Here is a 16,029-nt window from a genome sequence, read left to right as displayed (position 1 = left end):
ACCAAGGCCGCTGAAGCTCAAGGTCGACTCCAACAAGTTTGAGCGGTCAATATTAGTGAGAGAACTGTTTGAAGGAGGCTGGAAGAAGCCAATCTCAATCCAGAATAACCTCTTAATAAAATTAATGCACTTTTGCACATTACCTAAATACTTCAGTTTGATGTAGTAGGACATGAATTTGTTTGCCAAATGAAATTCCACTATTTCTTAATTTCTCCCTATGGACCAGTAGTAGAGTGTCGGCCATCGTATCCCCAAGATCACAGGTTCAAAGCCAACAGATGTAGTTAGATTTTGAAGGGCAGTCCATTTAACACTCCTTGTCATACAATGTTGGCATGTAAAAGATCTCTGGTGACACAGTCGGTATTTACTTACTTAATCTGCTTACCCTCTAGGTTTGCCTTTTCCCTCGGACTCCGCGAGGGATCCCACCTCTACCGCCTCAAGGGCAGTGTCCTGGAGCTTGAGACTTTGGGTCAGGGGATACAACTGGGGAGAATGACCGGTACCTCGCCCAGGCGGCCTCACCTGCAATGCTGAACAGGGGCCTTGTCGGGGGATGGGACGATGGGAGGGGATAGACAAGGAAGAGGGAAGGAGGCGACCGTGGCCTTAAGTTAGGTACTATCCCGGCATTTGCCTGGAGGAGAAGTGGGGAAACCACGGAAAACCTCTTCGAGGATGGCTGAGGAGGGAATCGAACCCCCCTCCCGAGGCTGAGTGGACCCCATTCCAGCCCTCGTACCACTTTTCAAACTTCATGGCAGAGCAGGGAATCGAACCCGGGCCTCCAGGGGTGGCAGCTAATCACACTAACCACTACACCACAGAGGCAGACTAGTTGGTATTTACCTGACAAAATTAATTAATACCCTGCCAGTTCTGCATTTTCTGCCAAATTTAAATATTTTGAGAGAAGTCCACTTTATCAATACTAAAAACAATAATAAGATGGACTTCTCTCAAAATATTTAAAATTTAATTAATCAGTGTCAATACAGTCTTTGAACCATGAAATTTATATCATACAAATTCTCTACTGTAGCGGGCATCAAATCAAAATGTCTGCACCATGGTAGCTGAGGCCATATTATTATTATTCAAAGTATTACTACTAATATCTTTTCTGAATTAGAATGAGTTCCATAAAGTTTTAATGAGAAGTAAACCTGTCATTAAAGGCATATTTAAAAAAAAATGTTGTCCTCACCTAGAACTCAAATCCAGATTAGATATATCAGATTTTACTTGTGTACTGCTGTACGAAGACTTAATTGCTGATAAAAATTGACATACAATACAAGAGGAGGAACTATTCATAAAACTGTATTATTATGAATTATATTGCCAGGCTGACTGGCTCCAATGGTAGAACGCTGGCTTTCTGGACCCAATTTGTCATGTTTGATCCCTGCTCAGTCCGGTAATATTTCTAGGTGCTCAAATACATCAGCCTCATGTTGGCACATAAGAGAATTCCTTTTGAACGGAACCCTGACATTATTATTGTTAGCATTCAACCATTTAAAGAGAAATATAATTCCGAAAGTTTACTTTATTTCTAACTCTGAGTGCACCATATCAAAAGTAGAAAATAGTCTTGCCATATCTACTGATAATGCAATGACTACCATATAATTAAAAAATATTTTCTAGCAGAATTCTCATATATCGTTGCTAACTTTTGCAATTATTATGTATGACATAAACAAACGCATGCAAGCTGATTCATGCACGTGGTGCCCCTGAGTAGGTACTTGGACTCCATTTTCCAGAATTGAACTGATCATCAGCATTTGACAGCCAGACTATCTTCTGTAGATCTCGTGGCAAAATAGAATGCAGCATGCAATATCATTCAGACTTTTTCAATAAAGTAATATCGATGAGTAATCACTCATGCAGCCTAAAGGTCAGTACCAGTACTGGATAGTGGTAGATTAGCTTGAAATTTTAAAACCATGTTGAACATTGAGAATCAGAATTGCTTTGCATCAGTTACATTCCCTGTTTTTTTTCCTTTCAGTTATACAGTACATAAAATTGTTAGTTATTAACCTGGAGCACTTGTTATGAAAGCAGTGAAATGACCATAAGATATTTTTACTGCCTATTTAGCATACATTTGACTATCGTTACTTTCAATACAACTACTGCCATAGGTTACACACTGTGTTTCACCTTACTGCTTGAGATAAAGTAATAAACTGAATATTTTTAATATTAAGCTTTTACATTGCTGGACTGGCACTGAAATTGATATTTAAGTAATAAAAGATATTTTACTTAAATCATGATCAACTGGGACTTAAATTATTTAATTTAAATATTCATCAACCCTGAATTTCATGTCTGTCTCAAAGCACACCAGATACTGTACGGTACATCTTTTGTTAGAATAGAGCAACATTGGTGTATTAATAAAACACATTCAAAATTGTATATAAAAATGTACTTGCTGATGTATATTAACAAATAACCAAGAAATTAATACATTTAATACCTACTAAATTTGATCATTTTCCCCATTAATCTCTACCAGCTTTTCTTCAAAAATATAACCAAATGTGGTTTTAGTTCTTTTAAATTGGCAAAACTGGTTCTACTTCATATGTATTTTACCCACAATTTTTAAAAACTATGCAATGCAAAACAAAGCATGGGTAAGTTTTAACTAACTGCTCATCTGACAGATATGTATTTGAGTGGTAAGGGTATATGTATAGTATATTTAGTAATGAGTAGAAAACTAATGCAGAGAAATTAAAGTGTGGATTTATAAACCCCTTAGAAACACTAGCTTTAATAAAAATTACAATTGCATGGATCTTAGATCAAGAACTAATCAGCATAACAGTTTTACTGGAGCTTTCAGTTTAACTTACTCAGAGTACAGACATATTAACAAGGAGTTAAATGAGATCTACTCTACAACAGATCTACCAATAGCCCATAACCTAGCCTACTCTGTGCTACCAGAGGTGTTCCATGCCATTATAGCCATTGCAAGTAAAATATTGTACAATATTAAATTTATGAATTAAAATTCTACTGATGTGTTTTATTGAACATCTGTTACAAATTTGCATTTTCTGTTGAAAATGATTTCTGAATAGGAATGGCTTAGGAAAAAATAAATAAGTCATAAACGGTACACTGAATTGGCAACAGTTCAGCAAGCAGTCTCTAAGCCAAGTTAGTAAACTTACAGATTAATGTATTTCTCATCTCTGATTAGATAATTTGCCACAAGAGGAAGACAGAGGGTAAGGTGTTACAAGCTTTAAAGTTGCAGCACACAAATGTGCACGTTGTTTTTATTTCGAACTATGGACATACATGTACTGTATTATGATATCTCAAATAATTAAATCCACTGCAAGTAACTGATCCACCTTACATATACTGGGAAAGTAGCGTTTTTCATTTAATAATTAAAAAAAAAATATTAATTACCATTTAAATTACAGTATTGTAACATTCTGTCTATTCCCAAAGGCAAAGAATAGCTTTCTATAGTGATGCAACAGAGAAATGTATTAACAAGAAAACAATGCCTGCAGCTAGTACTATCAATACAGTGACAGGGAATGTAGTACCACCTGCCAGTACAGTTAGATCATTAGCTCAACTGAGCAAAACAAGAGGAACCAAAAGATAAAACCATTTCAACTTCTTCTGGCTCTGGCATCTCAAAAGTATCTTCATCTCTTGAGGTGTACTCTATCCACATTACACCATCCTCTCTATCATTTCAAAGTTTATTTACATGTTCTTATCAAAGTTCATAGTTCAATTCTGACACTAATCTTAAAACTAGATAACTTTCTACATTGAGACTTGTGCCAGAATAGAACTTGTCTCACATTATTAAATGAATGAGTGCAAAATTGTTATTTATTCCTGAAATATGTTCAAAAGGAAAGTACTGTAAGTAGGCATCAATCTTGAAAAACATTTTTTCCTACATTTATTAATTCAAATAAAATGTTAGCATGAAAATATGTACAGGCATCGATTAAAAAGTATTTTGGTATTCAAAGAAAGTCACAGAAAATATTCTGGAGAGATGTTACTTATTACGTATTAATGGTTTTATAGCAGTTATGCAGAGTTCAATAAGAACATGTTACAGGTTAGTAAGTTGTTTCATTTATGGGTAGGGACATCCTGGCCATCAAATCAGTAACAAACTGGAGTTAGGATAAGGGAAGATGACTGAGACATGGCATCATAACAATTTCCTCAAGAGGGAGTTGAAAAAAAAAAAAAAAAAAGTGGAAACATTATGGTCCAGGATCCAGAATGAAACCCCTCAACTTTGTTTCAAGTATATTCATATGAGATTCTGGATCATGTTCCCATTGAACAGGCAGACTAATACAGGGTATCTCTTATAAACCCAGACCGTCCAGCAGTGTTTCTACTCTCCGAGACCTAAGCAGCTGTACGGGAGGCACGCGCATAGTTCTTGACCTTGCAAGGAGCGTGCACGTGTTCAACCTAGCATCAATAGCCGGTCTGAATCTCAGCTGTTAAAATGGTAAGACAGTTATCATTGCAACAGCATATTTTTGAATGTAAAAGTTATTTTAAGTACGAGTCAGCTCGACGGGGACGCGATGCATTTGTTCAGCAATTTCGTGGTGAGCACAGATTCACATAATTGTAAATGAATTTGAAACTGCTGGCTCAGTGCTCAATAAAAAACATGCATGCATACAAACCGTTTTAACAGAGGAAAAGCTAGATGACATCAGTGCGAATCTTGAACGGTCACCGAATAAATTAGCACAAGTAGGGATTTCGGTTTCTTCTGCACACAGAGCTATAAAGCTGTTACATATCAAACCATACAGGTTTGCATGGGCCCATTGTTTAAAACCTGCTGATCCAGCCACAAGAGCAAGATATTGTGAATGGTATCCTGCATCATTGAATGATAGTTTGTTCGACCGACAGCTTGGGATGAGGCCTGGTTTCATCTTAATGGTCATGTGAACAGTCATAACTCTCACTATTGGTGTGAGGAAAATCCTAATGGTGTTTATGAAGTCCTTCATTATGAAGGATGACACTTCCCGCATCTTTTATAAGATAAGATTTCATATAAGATTGTATATGCGCGGCTGCGTGCGATGTAAGTTGGGCTGAGGCAGCTGCTGTAGTGCAGTGTACAAACACCGTGCGCTCAGTCTGGGTTTATAAGGGAGACCCAGTACATATCTATGTACATACATACATACATACATACAAACATATCCCACGTCGTTTCATCTATATGGATGGGTCGGCGAATGAAGCCCCTCCACCAACTTCTGTCTTTGTACTTTTCTCCTTCTTCAATGTATCTATGTACTAAATTACATTTCTTGTGAAAGCATGAGGAATAAATATTGAACTGACAAGGATGTGTAAGACAGGGGTAGCAACTGTTCCACAACAAGAACTACATCTACATAAAAGCGAAAACCTACTGCCTCATTGACTGATCACTGTATCCCTGAAACTCCCTATTATAAAAAGATCAGATTTTGCATGATGATTGTCATTACCTGTTAGATGCTCACTAGGAAAGGGTTCGAAAATATTCCTCCCATGAGTGGATGAAATGGGGTTAAAGCCTGAAAACCAAATTAGGCATATGTCGTACATTTGGCGTACTAACCAAAATATTCATTCTTCTGAAAACCTATATTGTGCATTGGCACACATCCTCATGATTATGGATAGAATTGTCAACATTTTGAAGCCACAGTCCTACACTCCTAACTATGTGCCATTTACCTTCTTAAAGAGGAATATTAGCTTTCCCAGTGTTAATTATTTGAGGCTACTTGATGTAAGAAAACCTGTAAGAAAAGCAGGCAAAAATGCTGACGTTCTTTCACTAATGAAATACTTAGAACCTGAAAATGTTGAGTGGTATGAGAAAGTCATGTCGGTGTGTACCGATTCTGTAGAGTCTGATGATGCAACATGCGAAAATGAATCATCGTGATTTTGGTCAATGATGTGGTATTAGCAGAGTATTTTGAACAAGGAAGTAATGCAATATCAAAATCCAAATGATGTACTTTGTGACCTGTTTTTTTGTTTGTTTGGCTTTTAGGAAATCTCTTTGTTAATAAAAAGAGGAATAAAAGTTATTGTTCAGAAAGGAATATTTCTAATTTTATAATGTTCCAATTTTTTGTCGGCAGAGAGGGAGAGGGGGCAGTGACTGTAGCCTAATACCTTAGTCGGGAAGAGTACAGCGATAAATCTCTCTCAGCCCTTCTTGCAACAAAACACAAAAAAAAGGTGAATAATAAATAAAGAAAAATCAACTTAATTTTTTAAAACTTGTTTTAAAGTTGACATATTTTCGGTTTATTTAGGAATCTGGTAGACATTTTAGAGATCCCAGGTGGGATAATTGGCCACTTCTGTCCCCCTACAGTGAGCGATTATACTTTACTGACTGCCTGAACAATAATGGTATATGATAAAATCTAAAATTCCTGCTCCATGCAGGAACAGCGTTTAAAATAAAAAATTTAATAAATCTGTCTTTCTTATTAGCTAAGCGATGAATCAAATTATTTGAGAAATAAATTTCCTGACCCCTTTAAATGTCTTAAAATAAAATTCCGTTTGATTCTAAATATTACTGTTAACTTGGAACATTTATAAACTTCATGCTTCTGTTTCTCAAAATAACGTAAATCTACTTATGCTGTTATTGAATCCAACTCCTCATTTGTAACTGAACCATTTTTTCTCAGGTAACTGCAATTAAACCCAATTACTTTTATTTTGTACTTTTCCCACACTGAATATAACAGCAATAACTTGAATTGTTTGAAAACAGAAACGATTCTCTGTTATTTCTAAGAATTGATTTGTATTGAGAAAAACTATGTTCGGCTGCAACATTCGTTATAGGGGCATGTTTAAGATTTGCTTGTTCTTCAAGCGACAATGTGTCTTCAGTGTCTGACAATTTGCCCTCTGTTTTACTAGACAAGATATTTCCAATACTTTCTTTGCAATTCGACCTGGCACAGATTTCCTATTAGACTTGTATTTGTGACAAGTGTTACAGCATTTTGCTTGAGCACTGTGGTAGGTGTAGAAATGCAGCTGAAATGTGACTTAAGTAAATTAATTCCTCCTTTATTCCTTCCCTATGTATAGCAACCTTTGCACATCAATAATACTTGCTGCTTCGTTTGCATTTACTTCTTTTAATATGTTCTCATTAATGTGAAAAATTGTTATAATAATATATGGCAGCCTCTAACCAGGTCCCCCATCTCATAATGATTGATTCAGGAGGAAACATGGATTCTCCTCACAGATTTAAGGAAAATATATTCCATGCTTGATATTAAACAATGAACAGTAGGAAAATTTAAGTACACAGTTTCGCTCAGGTGGAGAAATGCATGCACCAAGCATGACATGAACCATTGTATTATAAAGAAGTTTTAATTGCCCTCCTGCCTTCACCGCATAGGGAGCATCATCAGATAAGAACATAACTACATTTTCATACCTACAGTACAGTAATTTCTTGCCACTATAGCAACACTGCGTTAATGAACACGTTTGTGATTGTTGTATGATTTTTCAGTGCTATTTCTTCCACTGTTAGAAGATAAGCTTTTGAAATTTCATTTTGACTGAGTGTAGCAACAATTACATTATGTACAGATCGTTGCAAGAAATGAAATTCATGTTTTGGTTCCGTACTGACTATAGAATTATAGAATTATATTGTTGTTATTGTATGAGTCATTAGTCTATAGACTGATTTGATGCAGCTCTTCATGCCACCTATCCTGTGCTAACCTTTATTTCTACATAACTGCTGCATCTTACATCTGCTCTAATCTGCTTGTCATATTTGTACCTTGGTCTAACCCTGCCGTTTGTACTGCCTGCACTTCCCTCAAAAACCAACTGAACAAGTCCTGGGTGTCTTAAGATTTGTCTTATAATTCTATCTCTTCTTCTTCTAATCAAATTTAGCCAAATTGATCTCCTCTCACGAACTCAATTATTTCTTCGTTCGTGATTCGATCTATCCATCTCACCTTCAGCATTCTTCTGTAACACCACATTTTGAAAGCTTCTATTCTCTTTCTTTCTGAGCTAGTTATCGTCCATGTTTCAGTTCCATACAATGCTACGTTCCAGACAAAATTCTTCAAAAACATCTTTCTAATTCCTATATCAATGTTTGAAGTGAGCAAATTTATTTTTTTAAGAAAGGCCTTCCTTGAAATATTAAAATTTACACCTTTTCAATACCATGTGTTTTAATCTTTATGATTAGTTAGTAGTCTCAACTGCATGGATGATGGTTCAATAGAGCTAAAACATGCATATGTTATTATGTAATGTTCGCTAACTAATCTTTATGATTTAAAACACATAGTACTGAACTGAATGATAAAATTCTGGAAGTGGTTAAAAGTTTCAAGTACTTGGGAACTGTGATCACAGAAGATTGCAGATAACCGAGGAAATTGGGAAAAGAATACAACAAGCAAACAGCTTCTACCACAGAGTGTAAGGGGTATTTTGTGGAACCAAGATGACCCGAAGAAATGTAGGAAAGTATTACATTCAACCTATTATGAACCCATACTAACATATGCAGCTGGATTGTGGACTACAACAAAACAAGAGGAGAGTAGGATACAGGCAGTGGAGATGAAATTCCTAAGAGGTATAGAGAGAAAGACCAGAAAGGATAGAATCAGAAATGAAGAGATAAGGAAAAGGACAGGAATCTTGAAACTTCAAGACAGGATAGAAACAACAAAGCTAAAGTGGTATGGGCATATGATGGGAATGGGAGAAGAGATAGTGCCAAAAAGTTTTTCAGAGAAGTTAACAGGAAAGAGACCATGAGAAAGACCCCGAAAGAGATGGACAGATTCAGTGTGGGAGTGCATAGAGAAGAGGGGAGGAAAACCAGAAGATGTACTTAAAAAAGGAGAAGAGTGGTGGAGAGACAGGCAGCGATGGAGGTCCTTGATTCACAACCCAACCCAGGAAGCTGGAAACGGGAAATGAAGATGATGATGATATGAGTACTGAACAGGTGGTTTTAATACTTTTATATTGTGATACAGATCATTCATGCACATCAAGAGTTTCATCCAAACTAACCCAGATTAGATTACCTTTAATAGAATCACAGATTTCTTGTACAGTTTTTTCATAAATTAATGAAACATAATGTTTGTGAAGAGTAGACTTGTGTAGTACAGTCTCTTTTATACATGTGAAAGAATGCATGTAAATTAGGATTTTCTAATTTATATAACAGAATGTCAATACAGTCCAAAGCTTCGCATAGATCCCTATCGAAGATTGATAAATCAGGCTCCAAAGTTGAATACGCTGCTTCATTTGGGGTATTTACTTTTACAAGGGTGAATCAAAAAGTAAGTTACACTAGCTCGCCGTGAGGGCACGCTGTGTTTCATGACCATAGTCAAAGCGGAGCAAGCTACAGTAACTGCTGACACATCCGGTGGGAACATTGATGTGGTATCCCGTCATGTTGTGTGTGCAGAGCGCGTCAACTGGATCTTCACTCCAAATTGGAGGTACGTGCAACGATCAGATTTCTATGGGCTAAACGGCTCAATTGCATGGAGATTCATCGTGAAATCACTGCTGTATATGGTGAGCATGCAATTTCTTGCCCAGATATTGTAAAGTGGTCTAAGCAATCTGATGCCGGACGCACGGATCTCATGGACGAATATCGCGAGGGCAGGCCCGCAACATTCAGTACCATTGCAAATGTTGACCGTGTGGATGAGATCATTAGAGAGAATCGGGGCATAACTCTGCAGGAAAATGCCAGCATACTGAACATTTTGTATGGCAGTATGTTCTCCACTGTTCACCAGCACCTTGGATTTCGTAAACTGTGTCAAAGATAGGTCCCAAGTCTGCTCACCAATGTTCACAAGGGACAACATTTCCAATCATCACTGTCATTTTTGCAACTGTATTCTGTGGAGGGCAATGAGTTTGTGTGGTGAATCATCACAGGGGATGCAACCCCCGAAAGAGAACATTATTGGAATAGGTGCATACCACATCACTACCACGAAAGAAGGTCAAGGTCCAACCTTCAGCAGGAAAGGTAATGGCGACAGTGTTCTTTGACATGGAGGGTGTGATGCACATGGAATCTATGCTGAAAGGCACGACAATCAACTCGGCTTCGTATTGTCAAACATTGAACCGGTTGCATAAGGCAATTAAAGAAAAGCGGGGGGGGATTGAGCGCCGGTGTGATTTTGTTGCAAGATAACACAACACCTCACACGGCCCGTCAAACGTCCGAACTGCTGCAGGGATTCAAGTGGTATGGCAACAACCTCCATACAGTCCAGATTTACCATCGCGTGTTCGGTAAGCTGAAAAAGGATCTCGGTGGATGATGATTCCGAAATGAAGAGGAGGTGAAAGCAGCTGTCTCCAGGTGGTTACATAGCACTGGAGGTGATTTCTAACGCATCTGGAACAACTGTCAATCACTACTGATCTGTATTTAGGGCAGTCGTCCAGGTGGCAGATACCCTATCTGTTGTTTTCCTAGCCTTTTCTTAAATGATCGCAAAGAAATTGGAAAATTATTGAACATTTCCCTTGGTAAGTTATTCCAATCCCTAATTCCCCTTCCTATAAATGAATATTTGCCTCAATTTGTTCTTTTGAATTCCAACTTTATCTTCATATTGTGATCTTTCCTACTTTTAAAGACACCATTCAAACTTATTCGTCTACTGATGTCCTCCCATGCCATCTCTCCACTGACAGCTTGGAACATACCAATACAAGTAATTTTAATCTTGAAACAGTTTTACTTATTGTATCTTCAATACGGAACAAAATGAGATTAGTTACTTATAACATACCACTTAATCGAGCAGCTCGTCTCCTTTCTCCCAAGTCTTCCCAGCCCAACAGTTTTGTAACACTACTCTTTTGTCAGAAATCACCCAGAACAAATCGAGCTGCTTTTCTTTGGACTTTTTCCAGTTCTTGAATCAAGTAATCCTGATGAGGGTCCCATACACTGGAACCATACTCTAGTTGGGGTCTTATCAGAGACTTATATGCCCTCTCCTTTACATCCTTACTACAACCCCTAAACACCCTCATAACCATGTGCAGAGATCTGTACCCTTCATTAACAATCATATTTATGTGATTACCCCAATGAAGGTCTTTCCTTATATTAACAACAAAAGGAACTTTCACCCCATCAACGCAGTAATTAAAACTAAGAGGACTTTTCCTATTTGTGAAACTCACAACCTGACTTTTAATCCCGTTTATCATCATACCATTGCCCACCATCCATCTCACAACACTATCGAGGTCACCTTGCAGCCGCTCACAATCTTGTAACCTATTTATTACTCTGTACAGAATAACATCATCTGCAAACAGTCTTATCTCTGATTCCACTTCTTTACACATATCATTGATATATATAATAAAACATAAAGGTCCAATAATACTGCCTTGAGGAATTCCCCTCTTTATTATTACAGGGTCGAAAAGTTGGTTGACTGTTCCGAGAAATGTTTACAGTCGCTTGGGGACTATGTGGAAAAGTGAACTTACATTACATGATGTCATAGCCGTGTTGCCTATGTGTAGGTGGTTTCATAAATGGCCATAACTTGGAAGTGTAACTTACTTTTTGATTCACCCTCGTAGCAAATGCTGTCTGGCACCTTTTTAGTCAAACGTTTTTTAATAAATGTTTTATTGTTTTCAAATGTTGTGTTACATGAAAATAAGTATCCGCACTTATAAGTCTTTCACACGCAACACAAAATAACTAGAACCCATCTCTAGTAAGTATGCTTTCAGTTTCACATCCATATATATTGAGTTGAGTAGAAAATCGTAATTTCACTGGCAGCATTTTTCTACAAGCACGTGCTGGAGTTTTAACTATAACAAGAAGGAGGGGGCCAAAATGTCCAACCACTCACGTTCACAATCAAAGCTCAACCGCATGGCAGAAGTGCTCTGCTCTGGTGTTACTGTCTGGCAATTCTGCGACCAACGATATATTCAATATACGGCTCCGAATTAGCTTTATTTTTATTGTTTGTAATTTATTTTTTATTATTATTTACAAAAAGGCATTTAATTATATATTTAAAAACACTTTCCTGTGGAAATCAAAAAATATATATACTGTAGTTGTAACAATATACTCTAAATACTATGTAATTTTATGAAAAAGTCCATAATATATATATAAGAACATGCCCTATAAAATTCACATATTCAGACTGGGGAAGCTCTGGTTTTTTTTTTTTTTTTTTTTTTTTTTTTTTTGTGTATGTGCACATACTGCAATATGCGTATGTTTCGATCAAACAGATAAGAGTTATAGACATTAAAATCAGCTTTTACAGTGTCAAATTCAAACCTTAATTATAAAAGAAGTCCTCCACATGAACAGACAAGATTTTCTTCTGAGTACCTGGAGCAAAGTTCTCTGTGAAGCGAAAAGAATTTCACCTTGTTTTCTTAATATGGCAAAAGCATAAAAGCTCAATATCATGTCTACTTTACGGTCCATGAAAGCGTCAATCTAAATATTAGGAAAAAGTTGTTAGTCCTAGCCCTAGTGACCGGTAAGGGTATCAAGAGAAAATACATAATTTATCCACTATGGAAATGCAGGGTGAATGAAAAGTTATGCAACCCATGGCAAAGTCATACTTATGTTACATTTTACTTTGTTGCAGGTGGTGATCATTGATAATTGAGTACTGAGTCAAGCAGAAGCATGTTGTACACACTGGAGGAAAGAATTTTCATTCTGGAAGAGTATATACGCAGTTTGAGTTATGCAACTACCCACAGACACTTTGCAACTCCGAATAAATCAAGCATTAAACGTCTTTATGATAAATTAGAGAAAACTGGGAACATGGGAGATGCCTCTTGAAGTGACAGACTATCGGTTCTCATTGAGGACAAGTTGACAGATATCCAAGCCGCAATGCTGAAGAGTCCACAGAAATCTTTGTGGAGGTTGTCTAGTCAGAGTGGTGTCCTACAGTAAAGTGTGTATTGCTGCGAGGAGATCGTTAAACATGTTTCTGTGCAAAATGAAAGCTGTTCACGAGTTACTGCCAGGAGATGCCAACCATCATGTTGAATATTGTCATTGGTTCATGGAACATATGACGCTGGATAGAGAGGAGTTACATGACTGGCAATGGTCAGGCAAGACTTGATTTTACCTTGGCACGTACATGAGTACACAGAATACATGTTGGTAGTTGACTGAAAATCCTCATGCTGCACAAGTCTCCCCTTCAAGCCCAAAAGATTGGCACATGGTGTGCCATTAAAGGGTCAATTAAATATGAATCTCCACCTTGTTAACACTACTGAAAATGAAAATCCACAGCCTGTTTCCATTCATTCAACCAGGTCAGGAATGGAATGAATGAAGCCCCCATCTAGCGGCGAGGATAGGGATTGTACAGGCTGCCAAAGCCTGTCGCACTCCTCTGGGGCAATTGTCAACACTAATATGAAATTTATTACAATTTCAATCCAAACAAATATGTTTCAAGAACCAAAGTTCTCTTCTTCACCATTACAAATGGTAGTTTAAGCTGCTCGCAGCGGCATGACACAAACCACACGGCCACTTGCTCGGTCTTTTCCTAGCTTGTCATCATGTTCTTCCTAGTATGTGTTCCTATCATCCTTCCTATCTTTGATGATGCCTCTTTTGGTGAATAACTTCAGACAAATACAGTGGATATAAAATAAGTACATGCTGAATAAATGAGGCAGTAAGTGAGAATGGAAAATAATTTCCTAATGTAAATATTGCATCTGATTGCAAACTTTTACCTCAAATACTTTACTCCTATTCAGATGATTCTGGGGACAGTGATAATATTATTTTTAGCCTAGAAGTACTGTTATCATTGCTGATTCGTATGATCCATGTCCCTGAAAAGATTTTCTAAACTATGGTTAGCTTCGGAATTTGTACTTGTTTACAGGTTGTGAACATGAGCCCGAAGAATATACTATGAATTAAATAAAAGAACAACATAAGATTTGTGTACAGAATGAGGCTAATTGATTGTGGACTTGATGAAGCAAGGAAGGTTTCTTATACAAAGTGGAAATCAATTGAAGAATACCCAATGTGAACTTTTATATCTGCCCCAAAGTTGCTATACAAGAAGAAAGTGATAGTAGTGTTGATTAAAACATAACAGTTTCTGAGAGATCCAGAATATATAATACAAGTCTGTTGAAGCACATACAGTAGACAGCTTGATACTGAGTGGCCACACAAGTAACTAATCTGGCAAGTAACCGGTCATACATATTCTGAATGTGTGTCTAGAGAACAGTACCACATGTTTGCTGTGCATCATGGCATACCTGGGCCAAACTGCAAGTCAGGTGCCTTTTCATAACGTTCCACAAATGCTCGATGGGGCTGAGGTCAGATCTCATAGGCAACAGTAGAAGGTACATACCACATGTAGAGCACACCGTGTTGCCTTTGCAGAATAGGGGTCACACATTATCCTGCTGGAAGATTAGTTCCCACAAAATATCCATGGTTGGAGGAGAAGACGATGATGTTCGAAGCATTCGTCATTGTCCCATTAATAAATACCAGAGGTGATTGGAATATGTAGCTCATTACCCTCCAATACAATAATTTCAGGTGTGATCTTAAATGGTGGATGTGAAAATGATAGATTTTCCAGCTCACCCACACCAGAGGTACATACCTCTTTGTCCAAGACAGAAATGTTTCTTATTGCTGAATACCAGCGCTCTCCAGTGCACTTTACACTCTCTTCCAACACTACTGGAGACATTCTCAGTGATAAGCAGGAGTTTGTGCGGACACATGGGAGGACCACGATGGCTTGGACTGCACTGGTGGTTCCCATCCTGCCAGTCAGGGCACTAATGATCCTTCTGTCCAGGTGCTAATCGGTATTTCAAAGTAGCATTGGTGGGGCATGTCTGCTGAGGGAACACCCTGCCTTCTATTATCTTGTCTCCACCACAGACATACATACACTGTGTTCCTTTTTCCTCACCACTTGTACATGCAGCATATTGTTTTTTTTTTGCTAGTTGCTTTACGTCGCACCGACACAGACAGGTCTTATGGCGACGATGGGACAGGAAAGGCCTAGGAATGGGAAGGAAGCGGCCGTGGCCTTAATTAAAGTACAGCCCCAGCATTTTCCTGGTGTGAAAATGGGAAAACACGGAAAACCATCTTCAGGGCTGCCGACAGTGGGGTTTAAACCCACTATCTCCCGGATGCGAGCTCACAGCTGCGCACTCCTAACTGCACGGCCAACTCGCTCGGTGCAGCATATATTGAAGACTTCAACTAATGCTCCTACATCACATGCTGCAGCAGTAATGAAAGATTCTGTATATGAAATAAACATTTTCTTGTTCCTTCTCTCTATGTATGATCTGATAAAAATTAAAAAGAAATACTAGTTTCAAAACTGTCTTTCATGGCTGCAGATCTTAAAATCACAGGAATAGAACCAGCTTTTGGGTGGTTCTATTCCCGTGATTTTAAGGAATACTAGTGTTCTGTGACTTTCACTGACTAGACCCTGAAAGGAACATCTTTCATTCTCTAGTATGGTAGCAGAAAAAGTGATTGACATCAAAGTGATGTGTAAGAACTGTACAGTACATAAACCATGCTACTACCATGTCTGCCAAGCAGATTAGGTGTATTTTGTAGTATTCAGTGGGTCTTATCCAAATATGGAATCACAGAGAGAAAAAATTTACTTCAATCAGCTGATCATTCCATACAAACAACAGGTCTAGAATACATACAAGGAGACTCAAACAGTTACGAAGATCTAATAGAGTCTTCTGAATTTATATAATGGCAAAGAAATAAGAAATCTTGAATGTGTCAGACATTATTAGAGGAAACTTTGAACA

At 37.7% G+C, this 16,029-nt stretch overlaps 1 protein-coding gene across 4 annotated transcripts in view; it reads right to left on the bottom strand.

Moving 5' to 3' along the window:
* The window catches only part of Pkc98E (Protein kinase C), a 247,283-nt gene that overhangs the window by 127,157 nt on the left and 104,097 nt on the right, over nt 1-16,029 (bottom strand). The window contains exon 1 of one of the 4 annotated variants that reach the window (XM_067156264.2): nt 3,668-3,724. The exons of the other annotated variants lie outside the window; for them this stretch is intronic. Within the exon in view, the coding sequence (XP_067012365.1) occupies nt 3,668-3,694 (27 nt within the window). The 5' untranslated portion in view covers nt 3,695-3,724. Of the gene's footprint in view, nt 1-3,667; nt 3,725-16,029 lie in introns of those variants that run through there. 4 annotated transcript variants of the gene reach the window in all.

Source organism: Anabrus simplex, chromosome 1 (assembly GCF_040414725.1).
Source record: "Anabrus simplex isolate iqAnaSimp1 chromosome 1, ASM4041472v1, whole genome shotgun sequence".
Lineage (NCBI taxonomy): Eukaryota > Metazoa > Arthropoda > Insecta > Orthoptera > Tettigoniidae > Anabrus > Anabrus simplex.
This window is presented reverse-complemented; position numbering and strand designations above follow the sequence as displayed.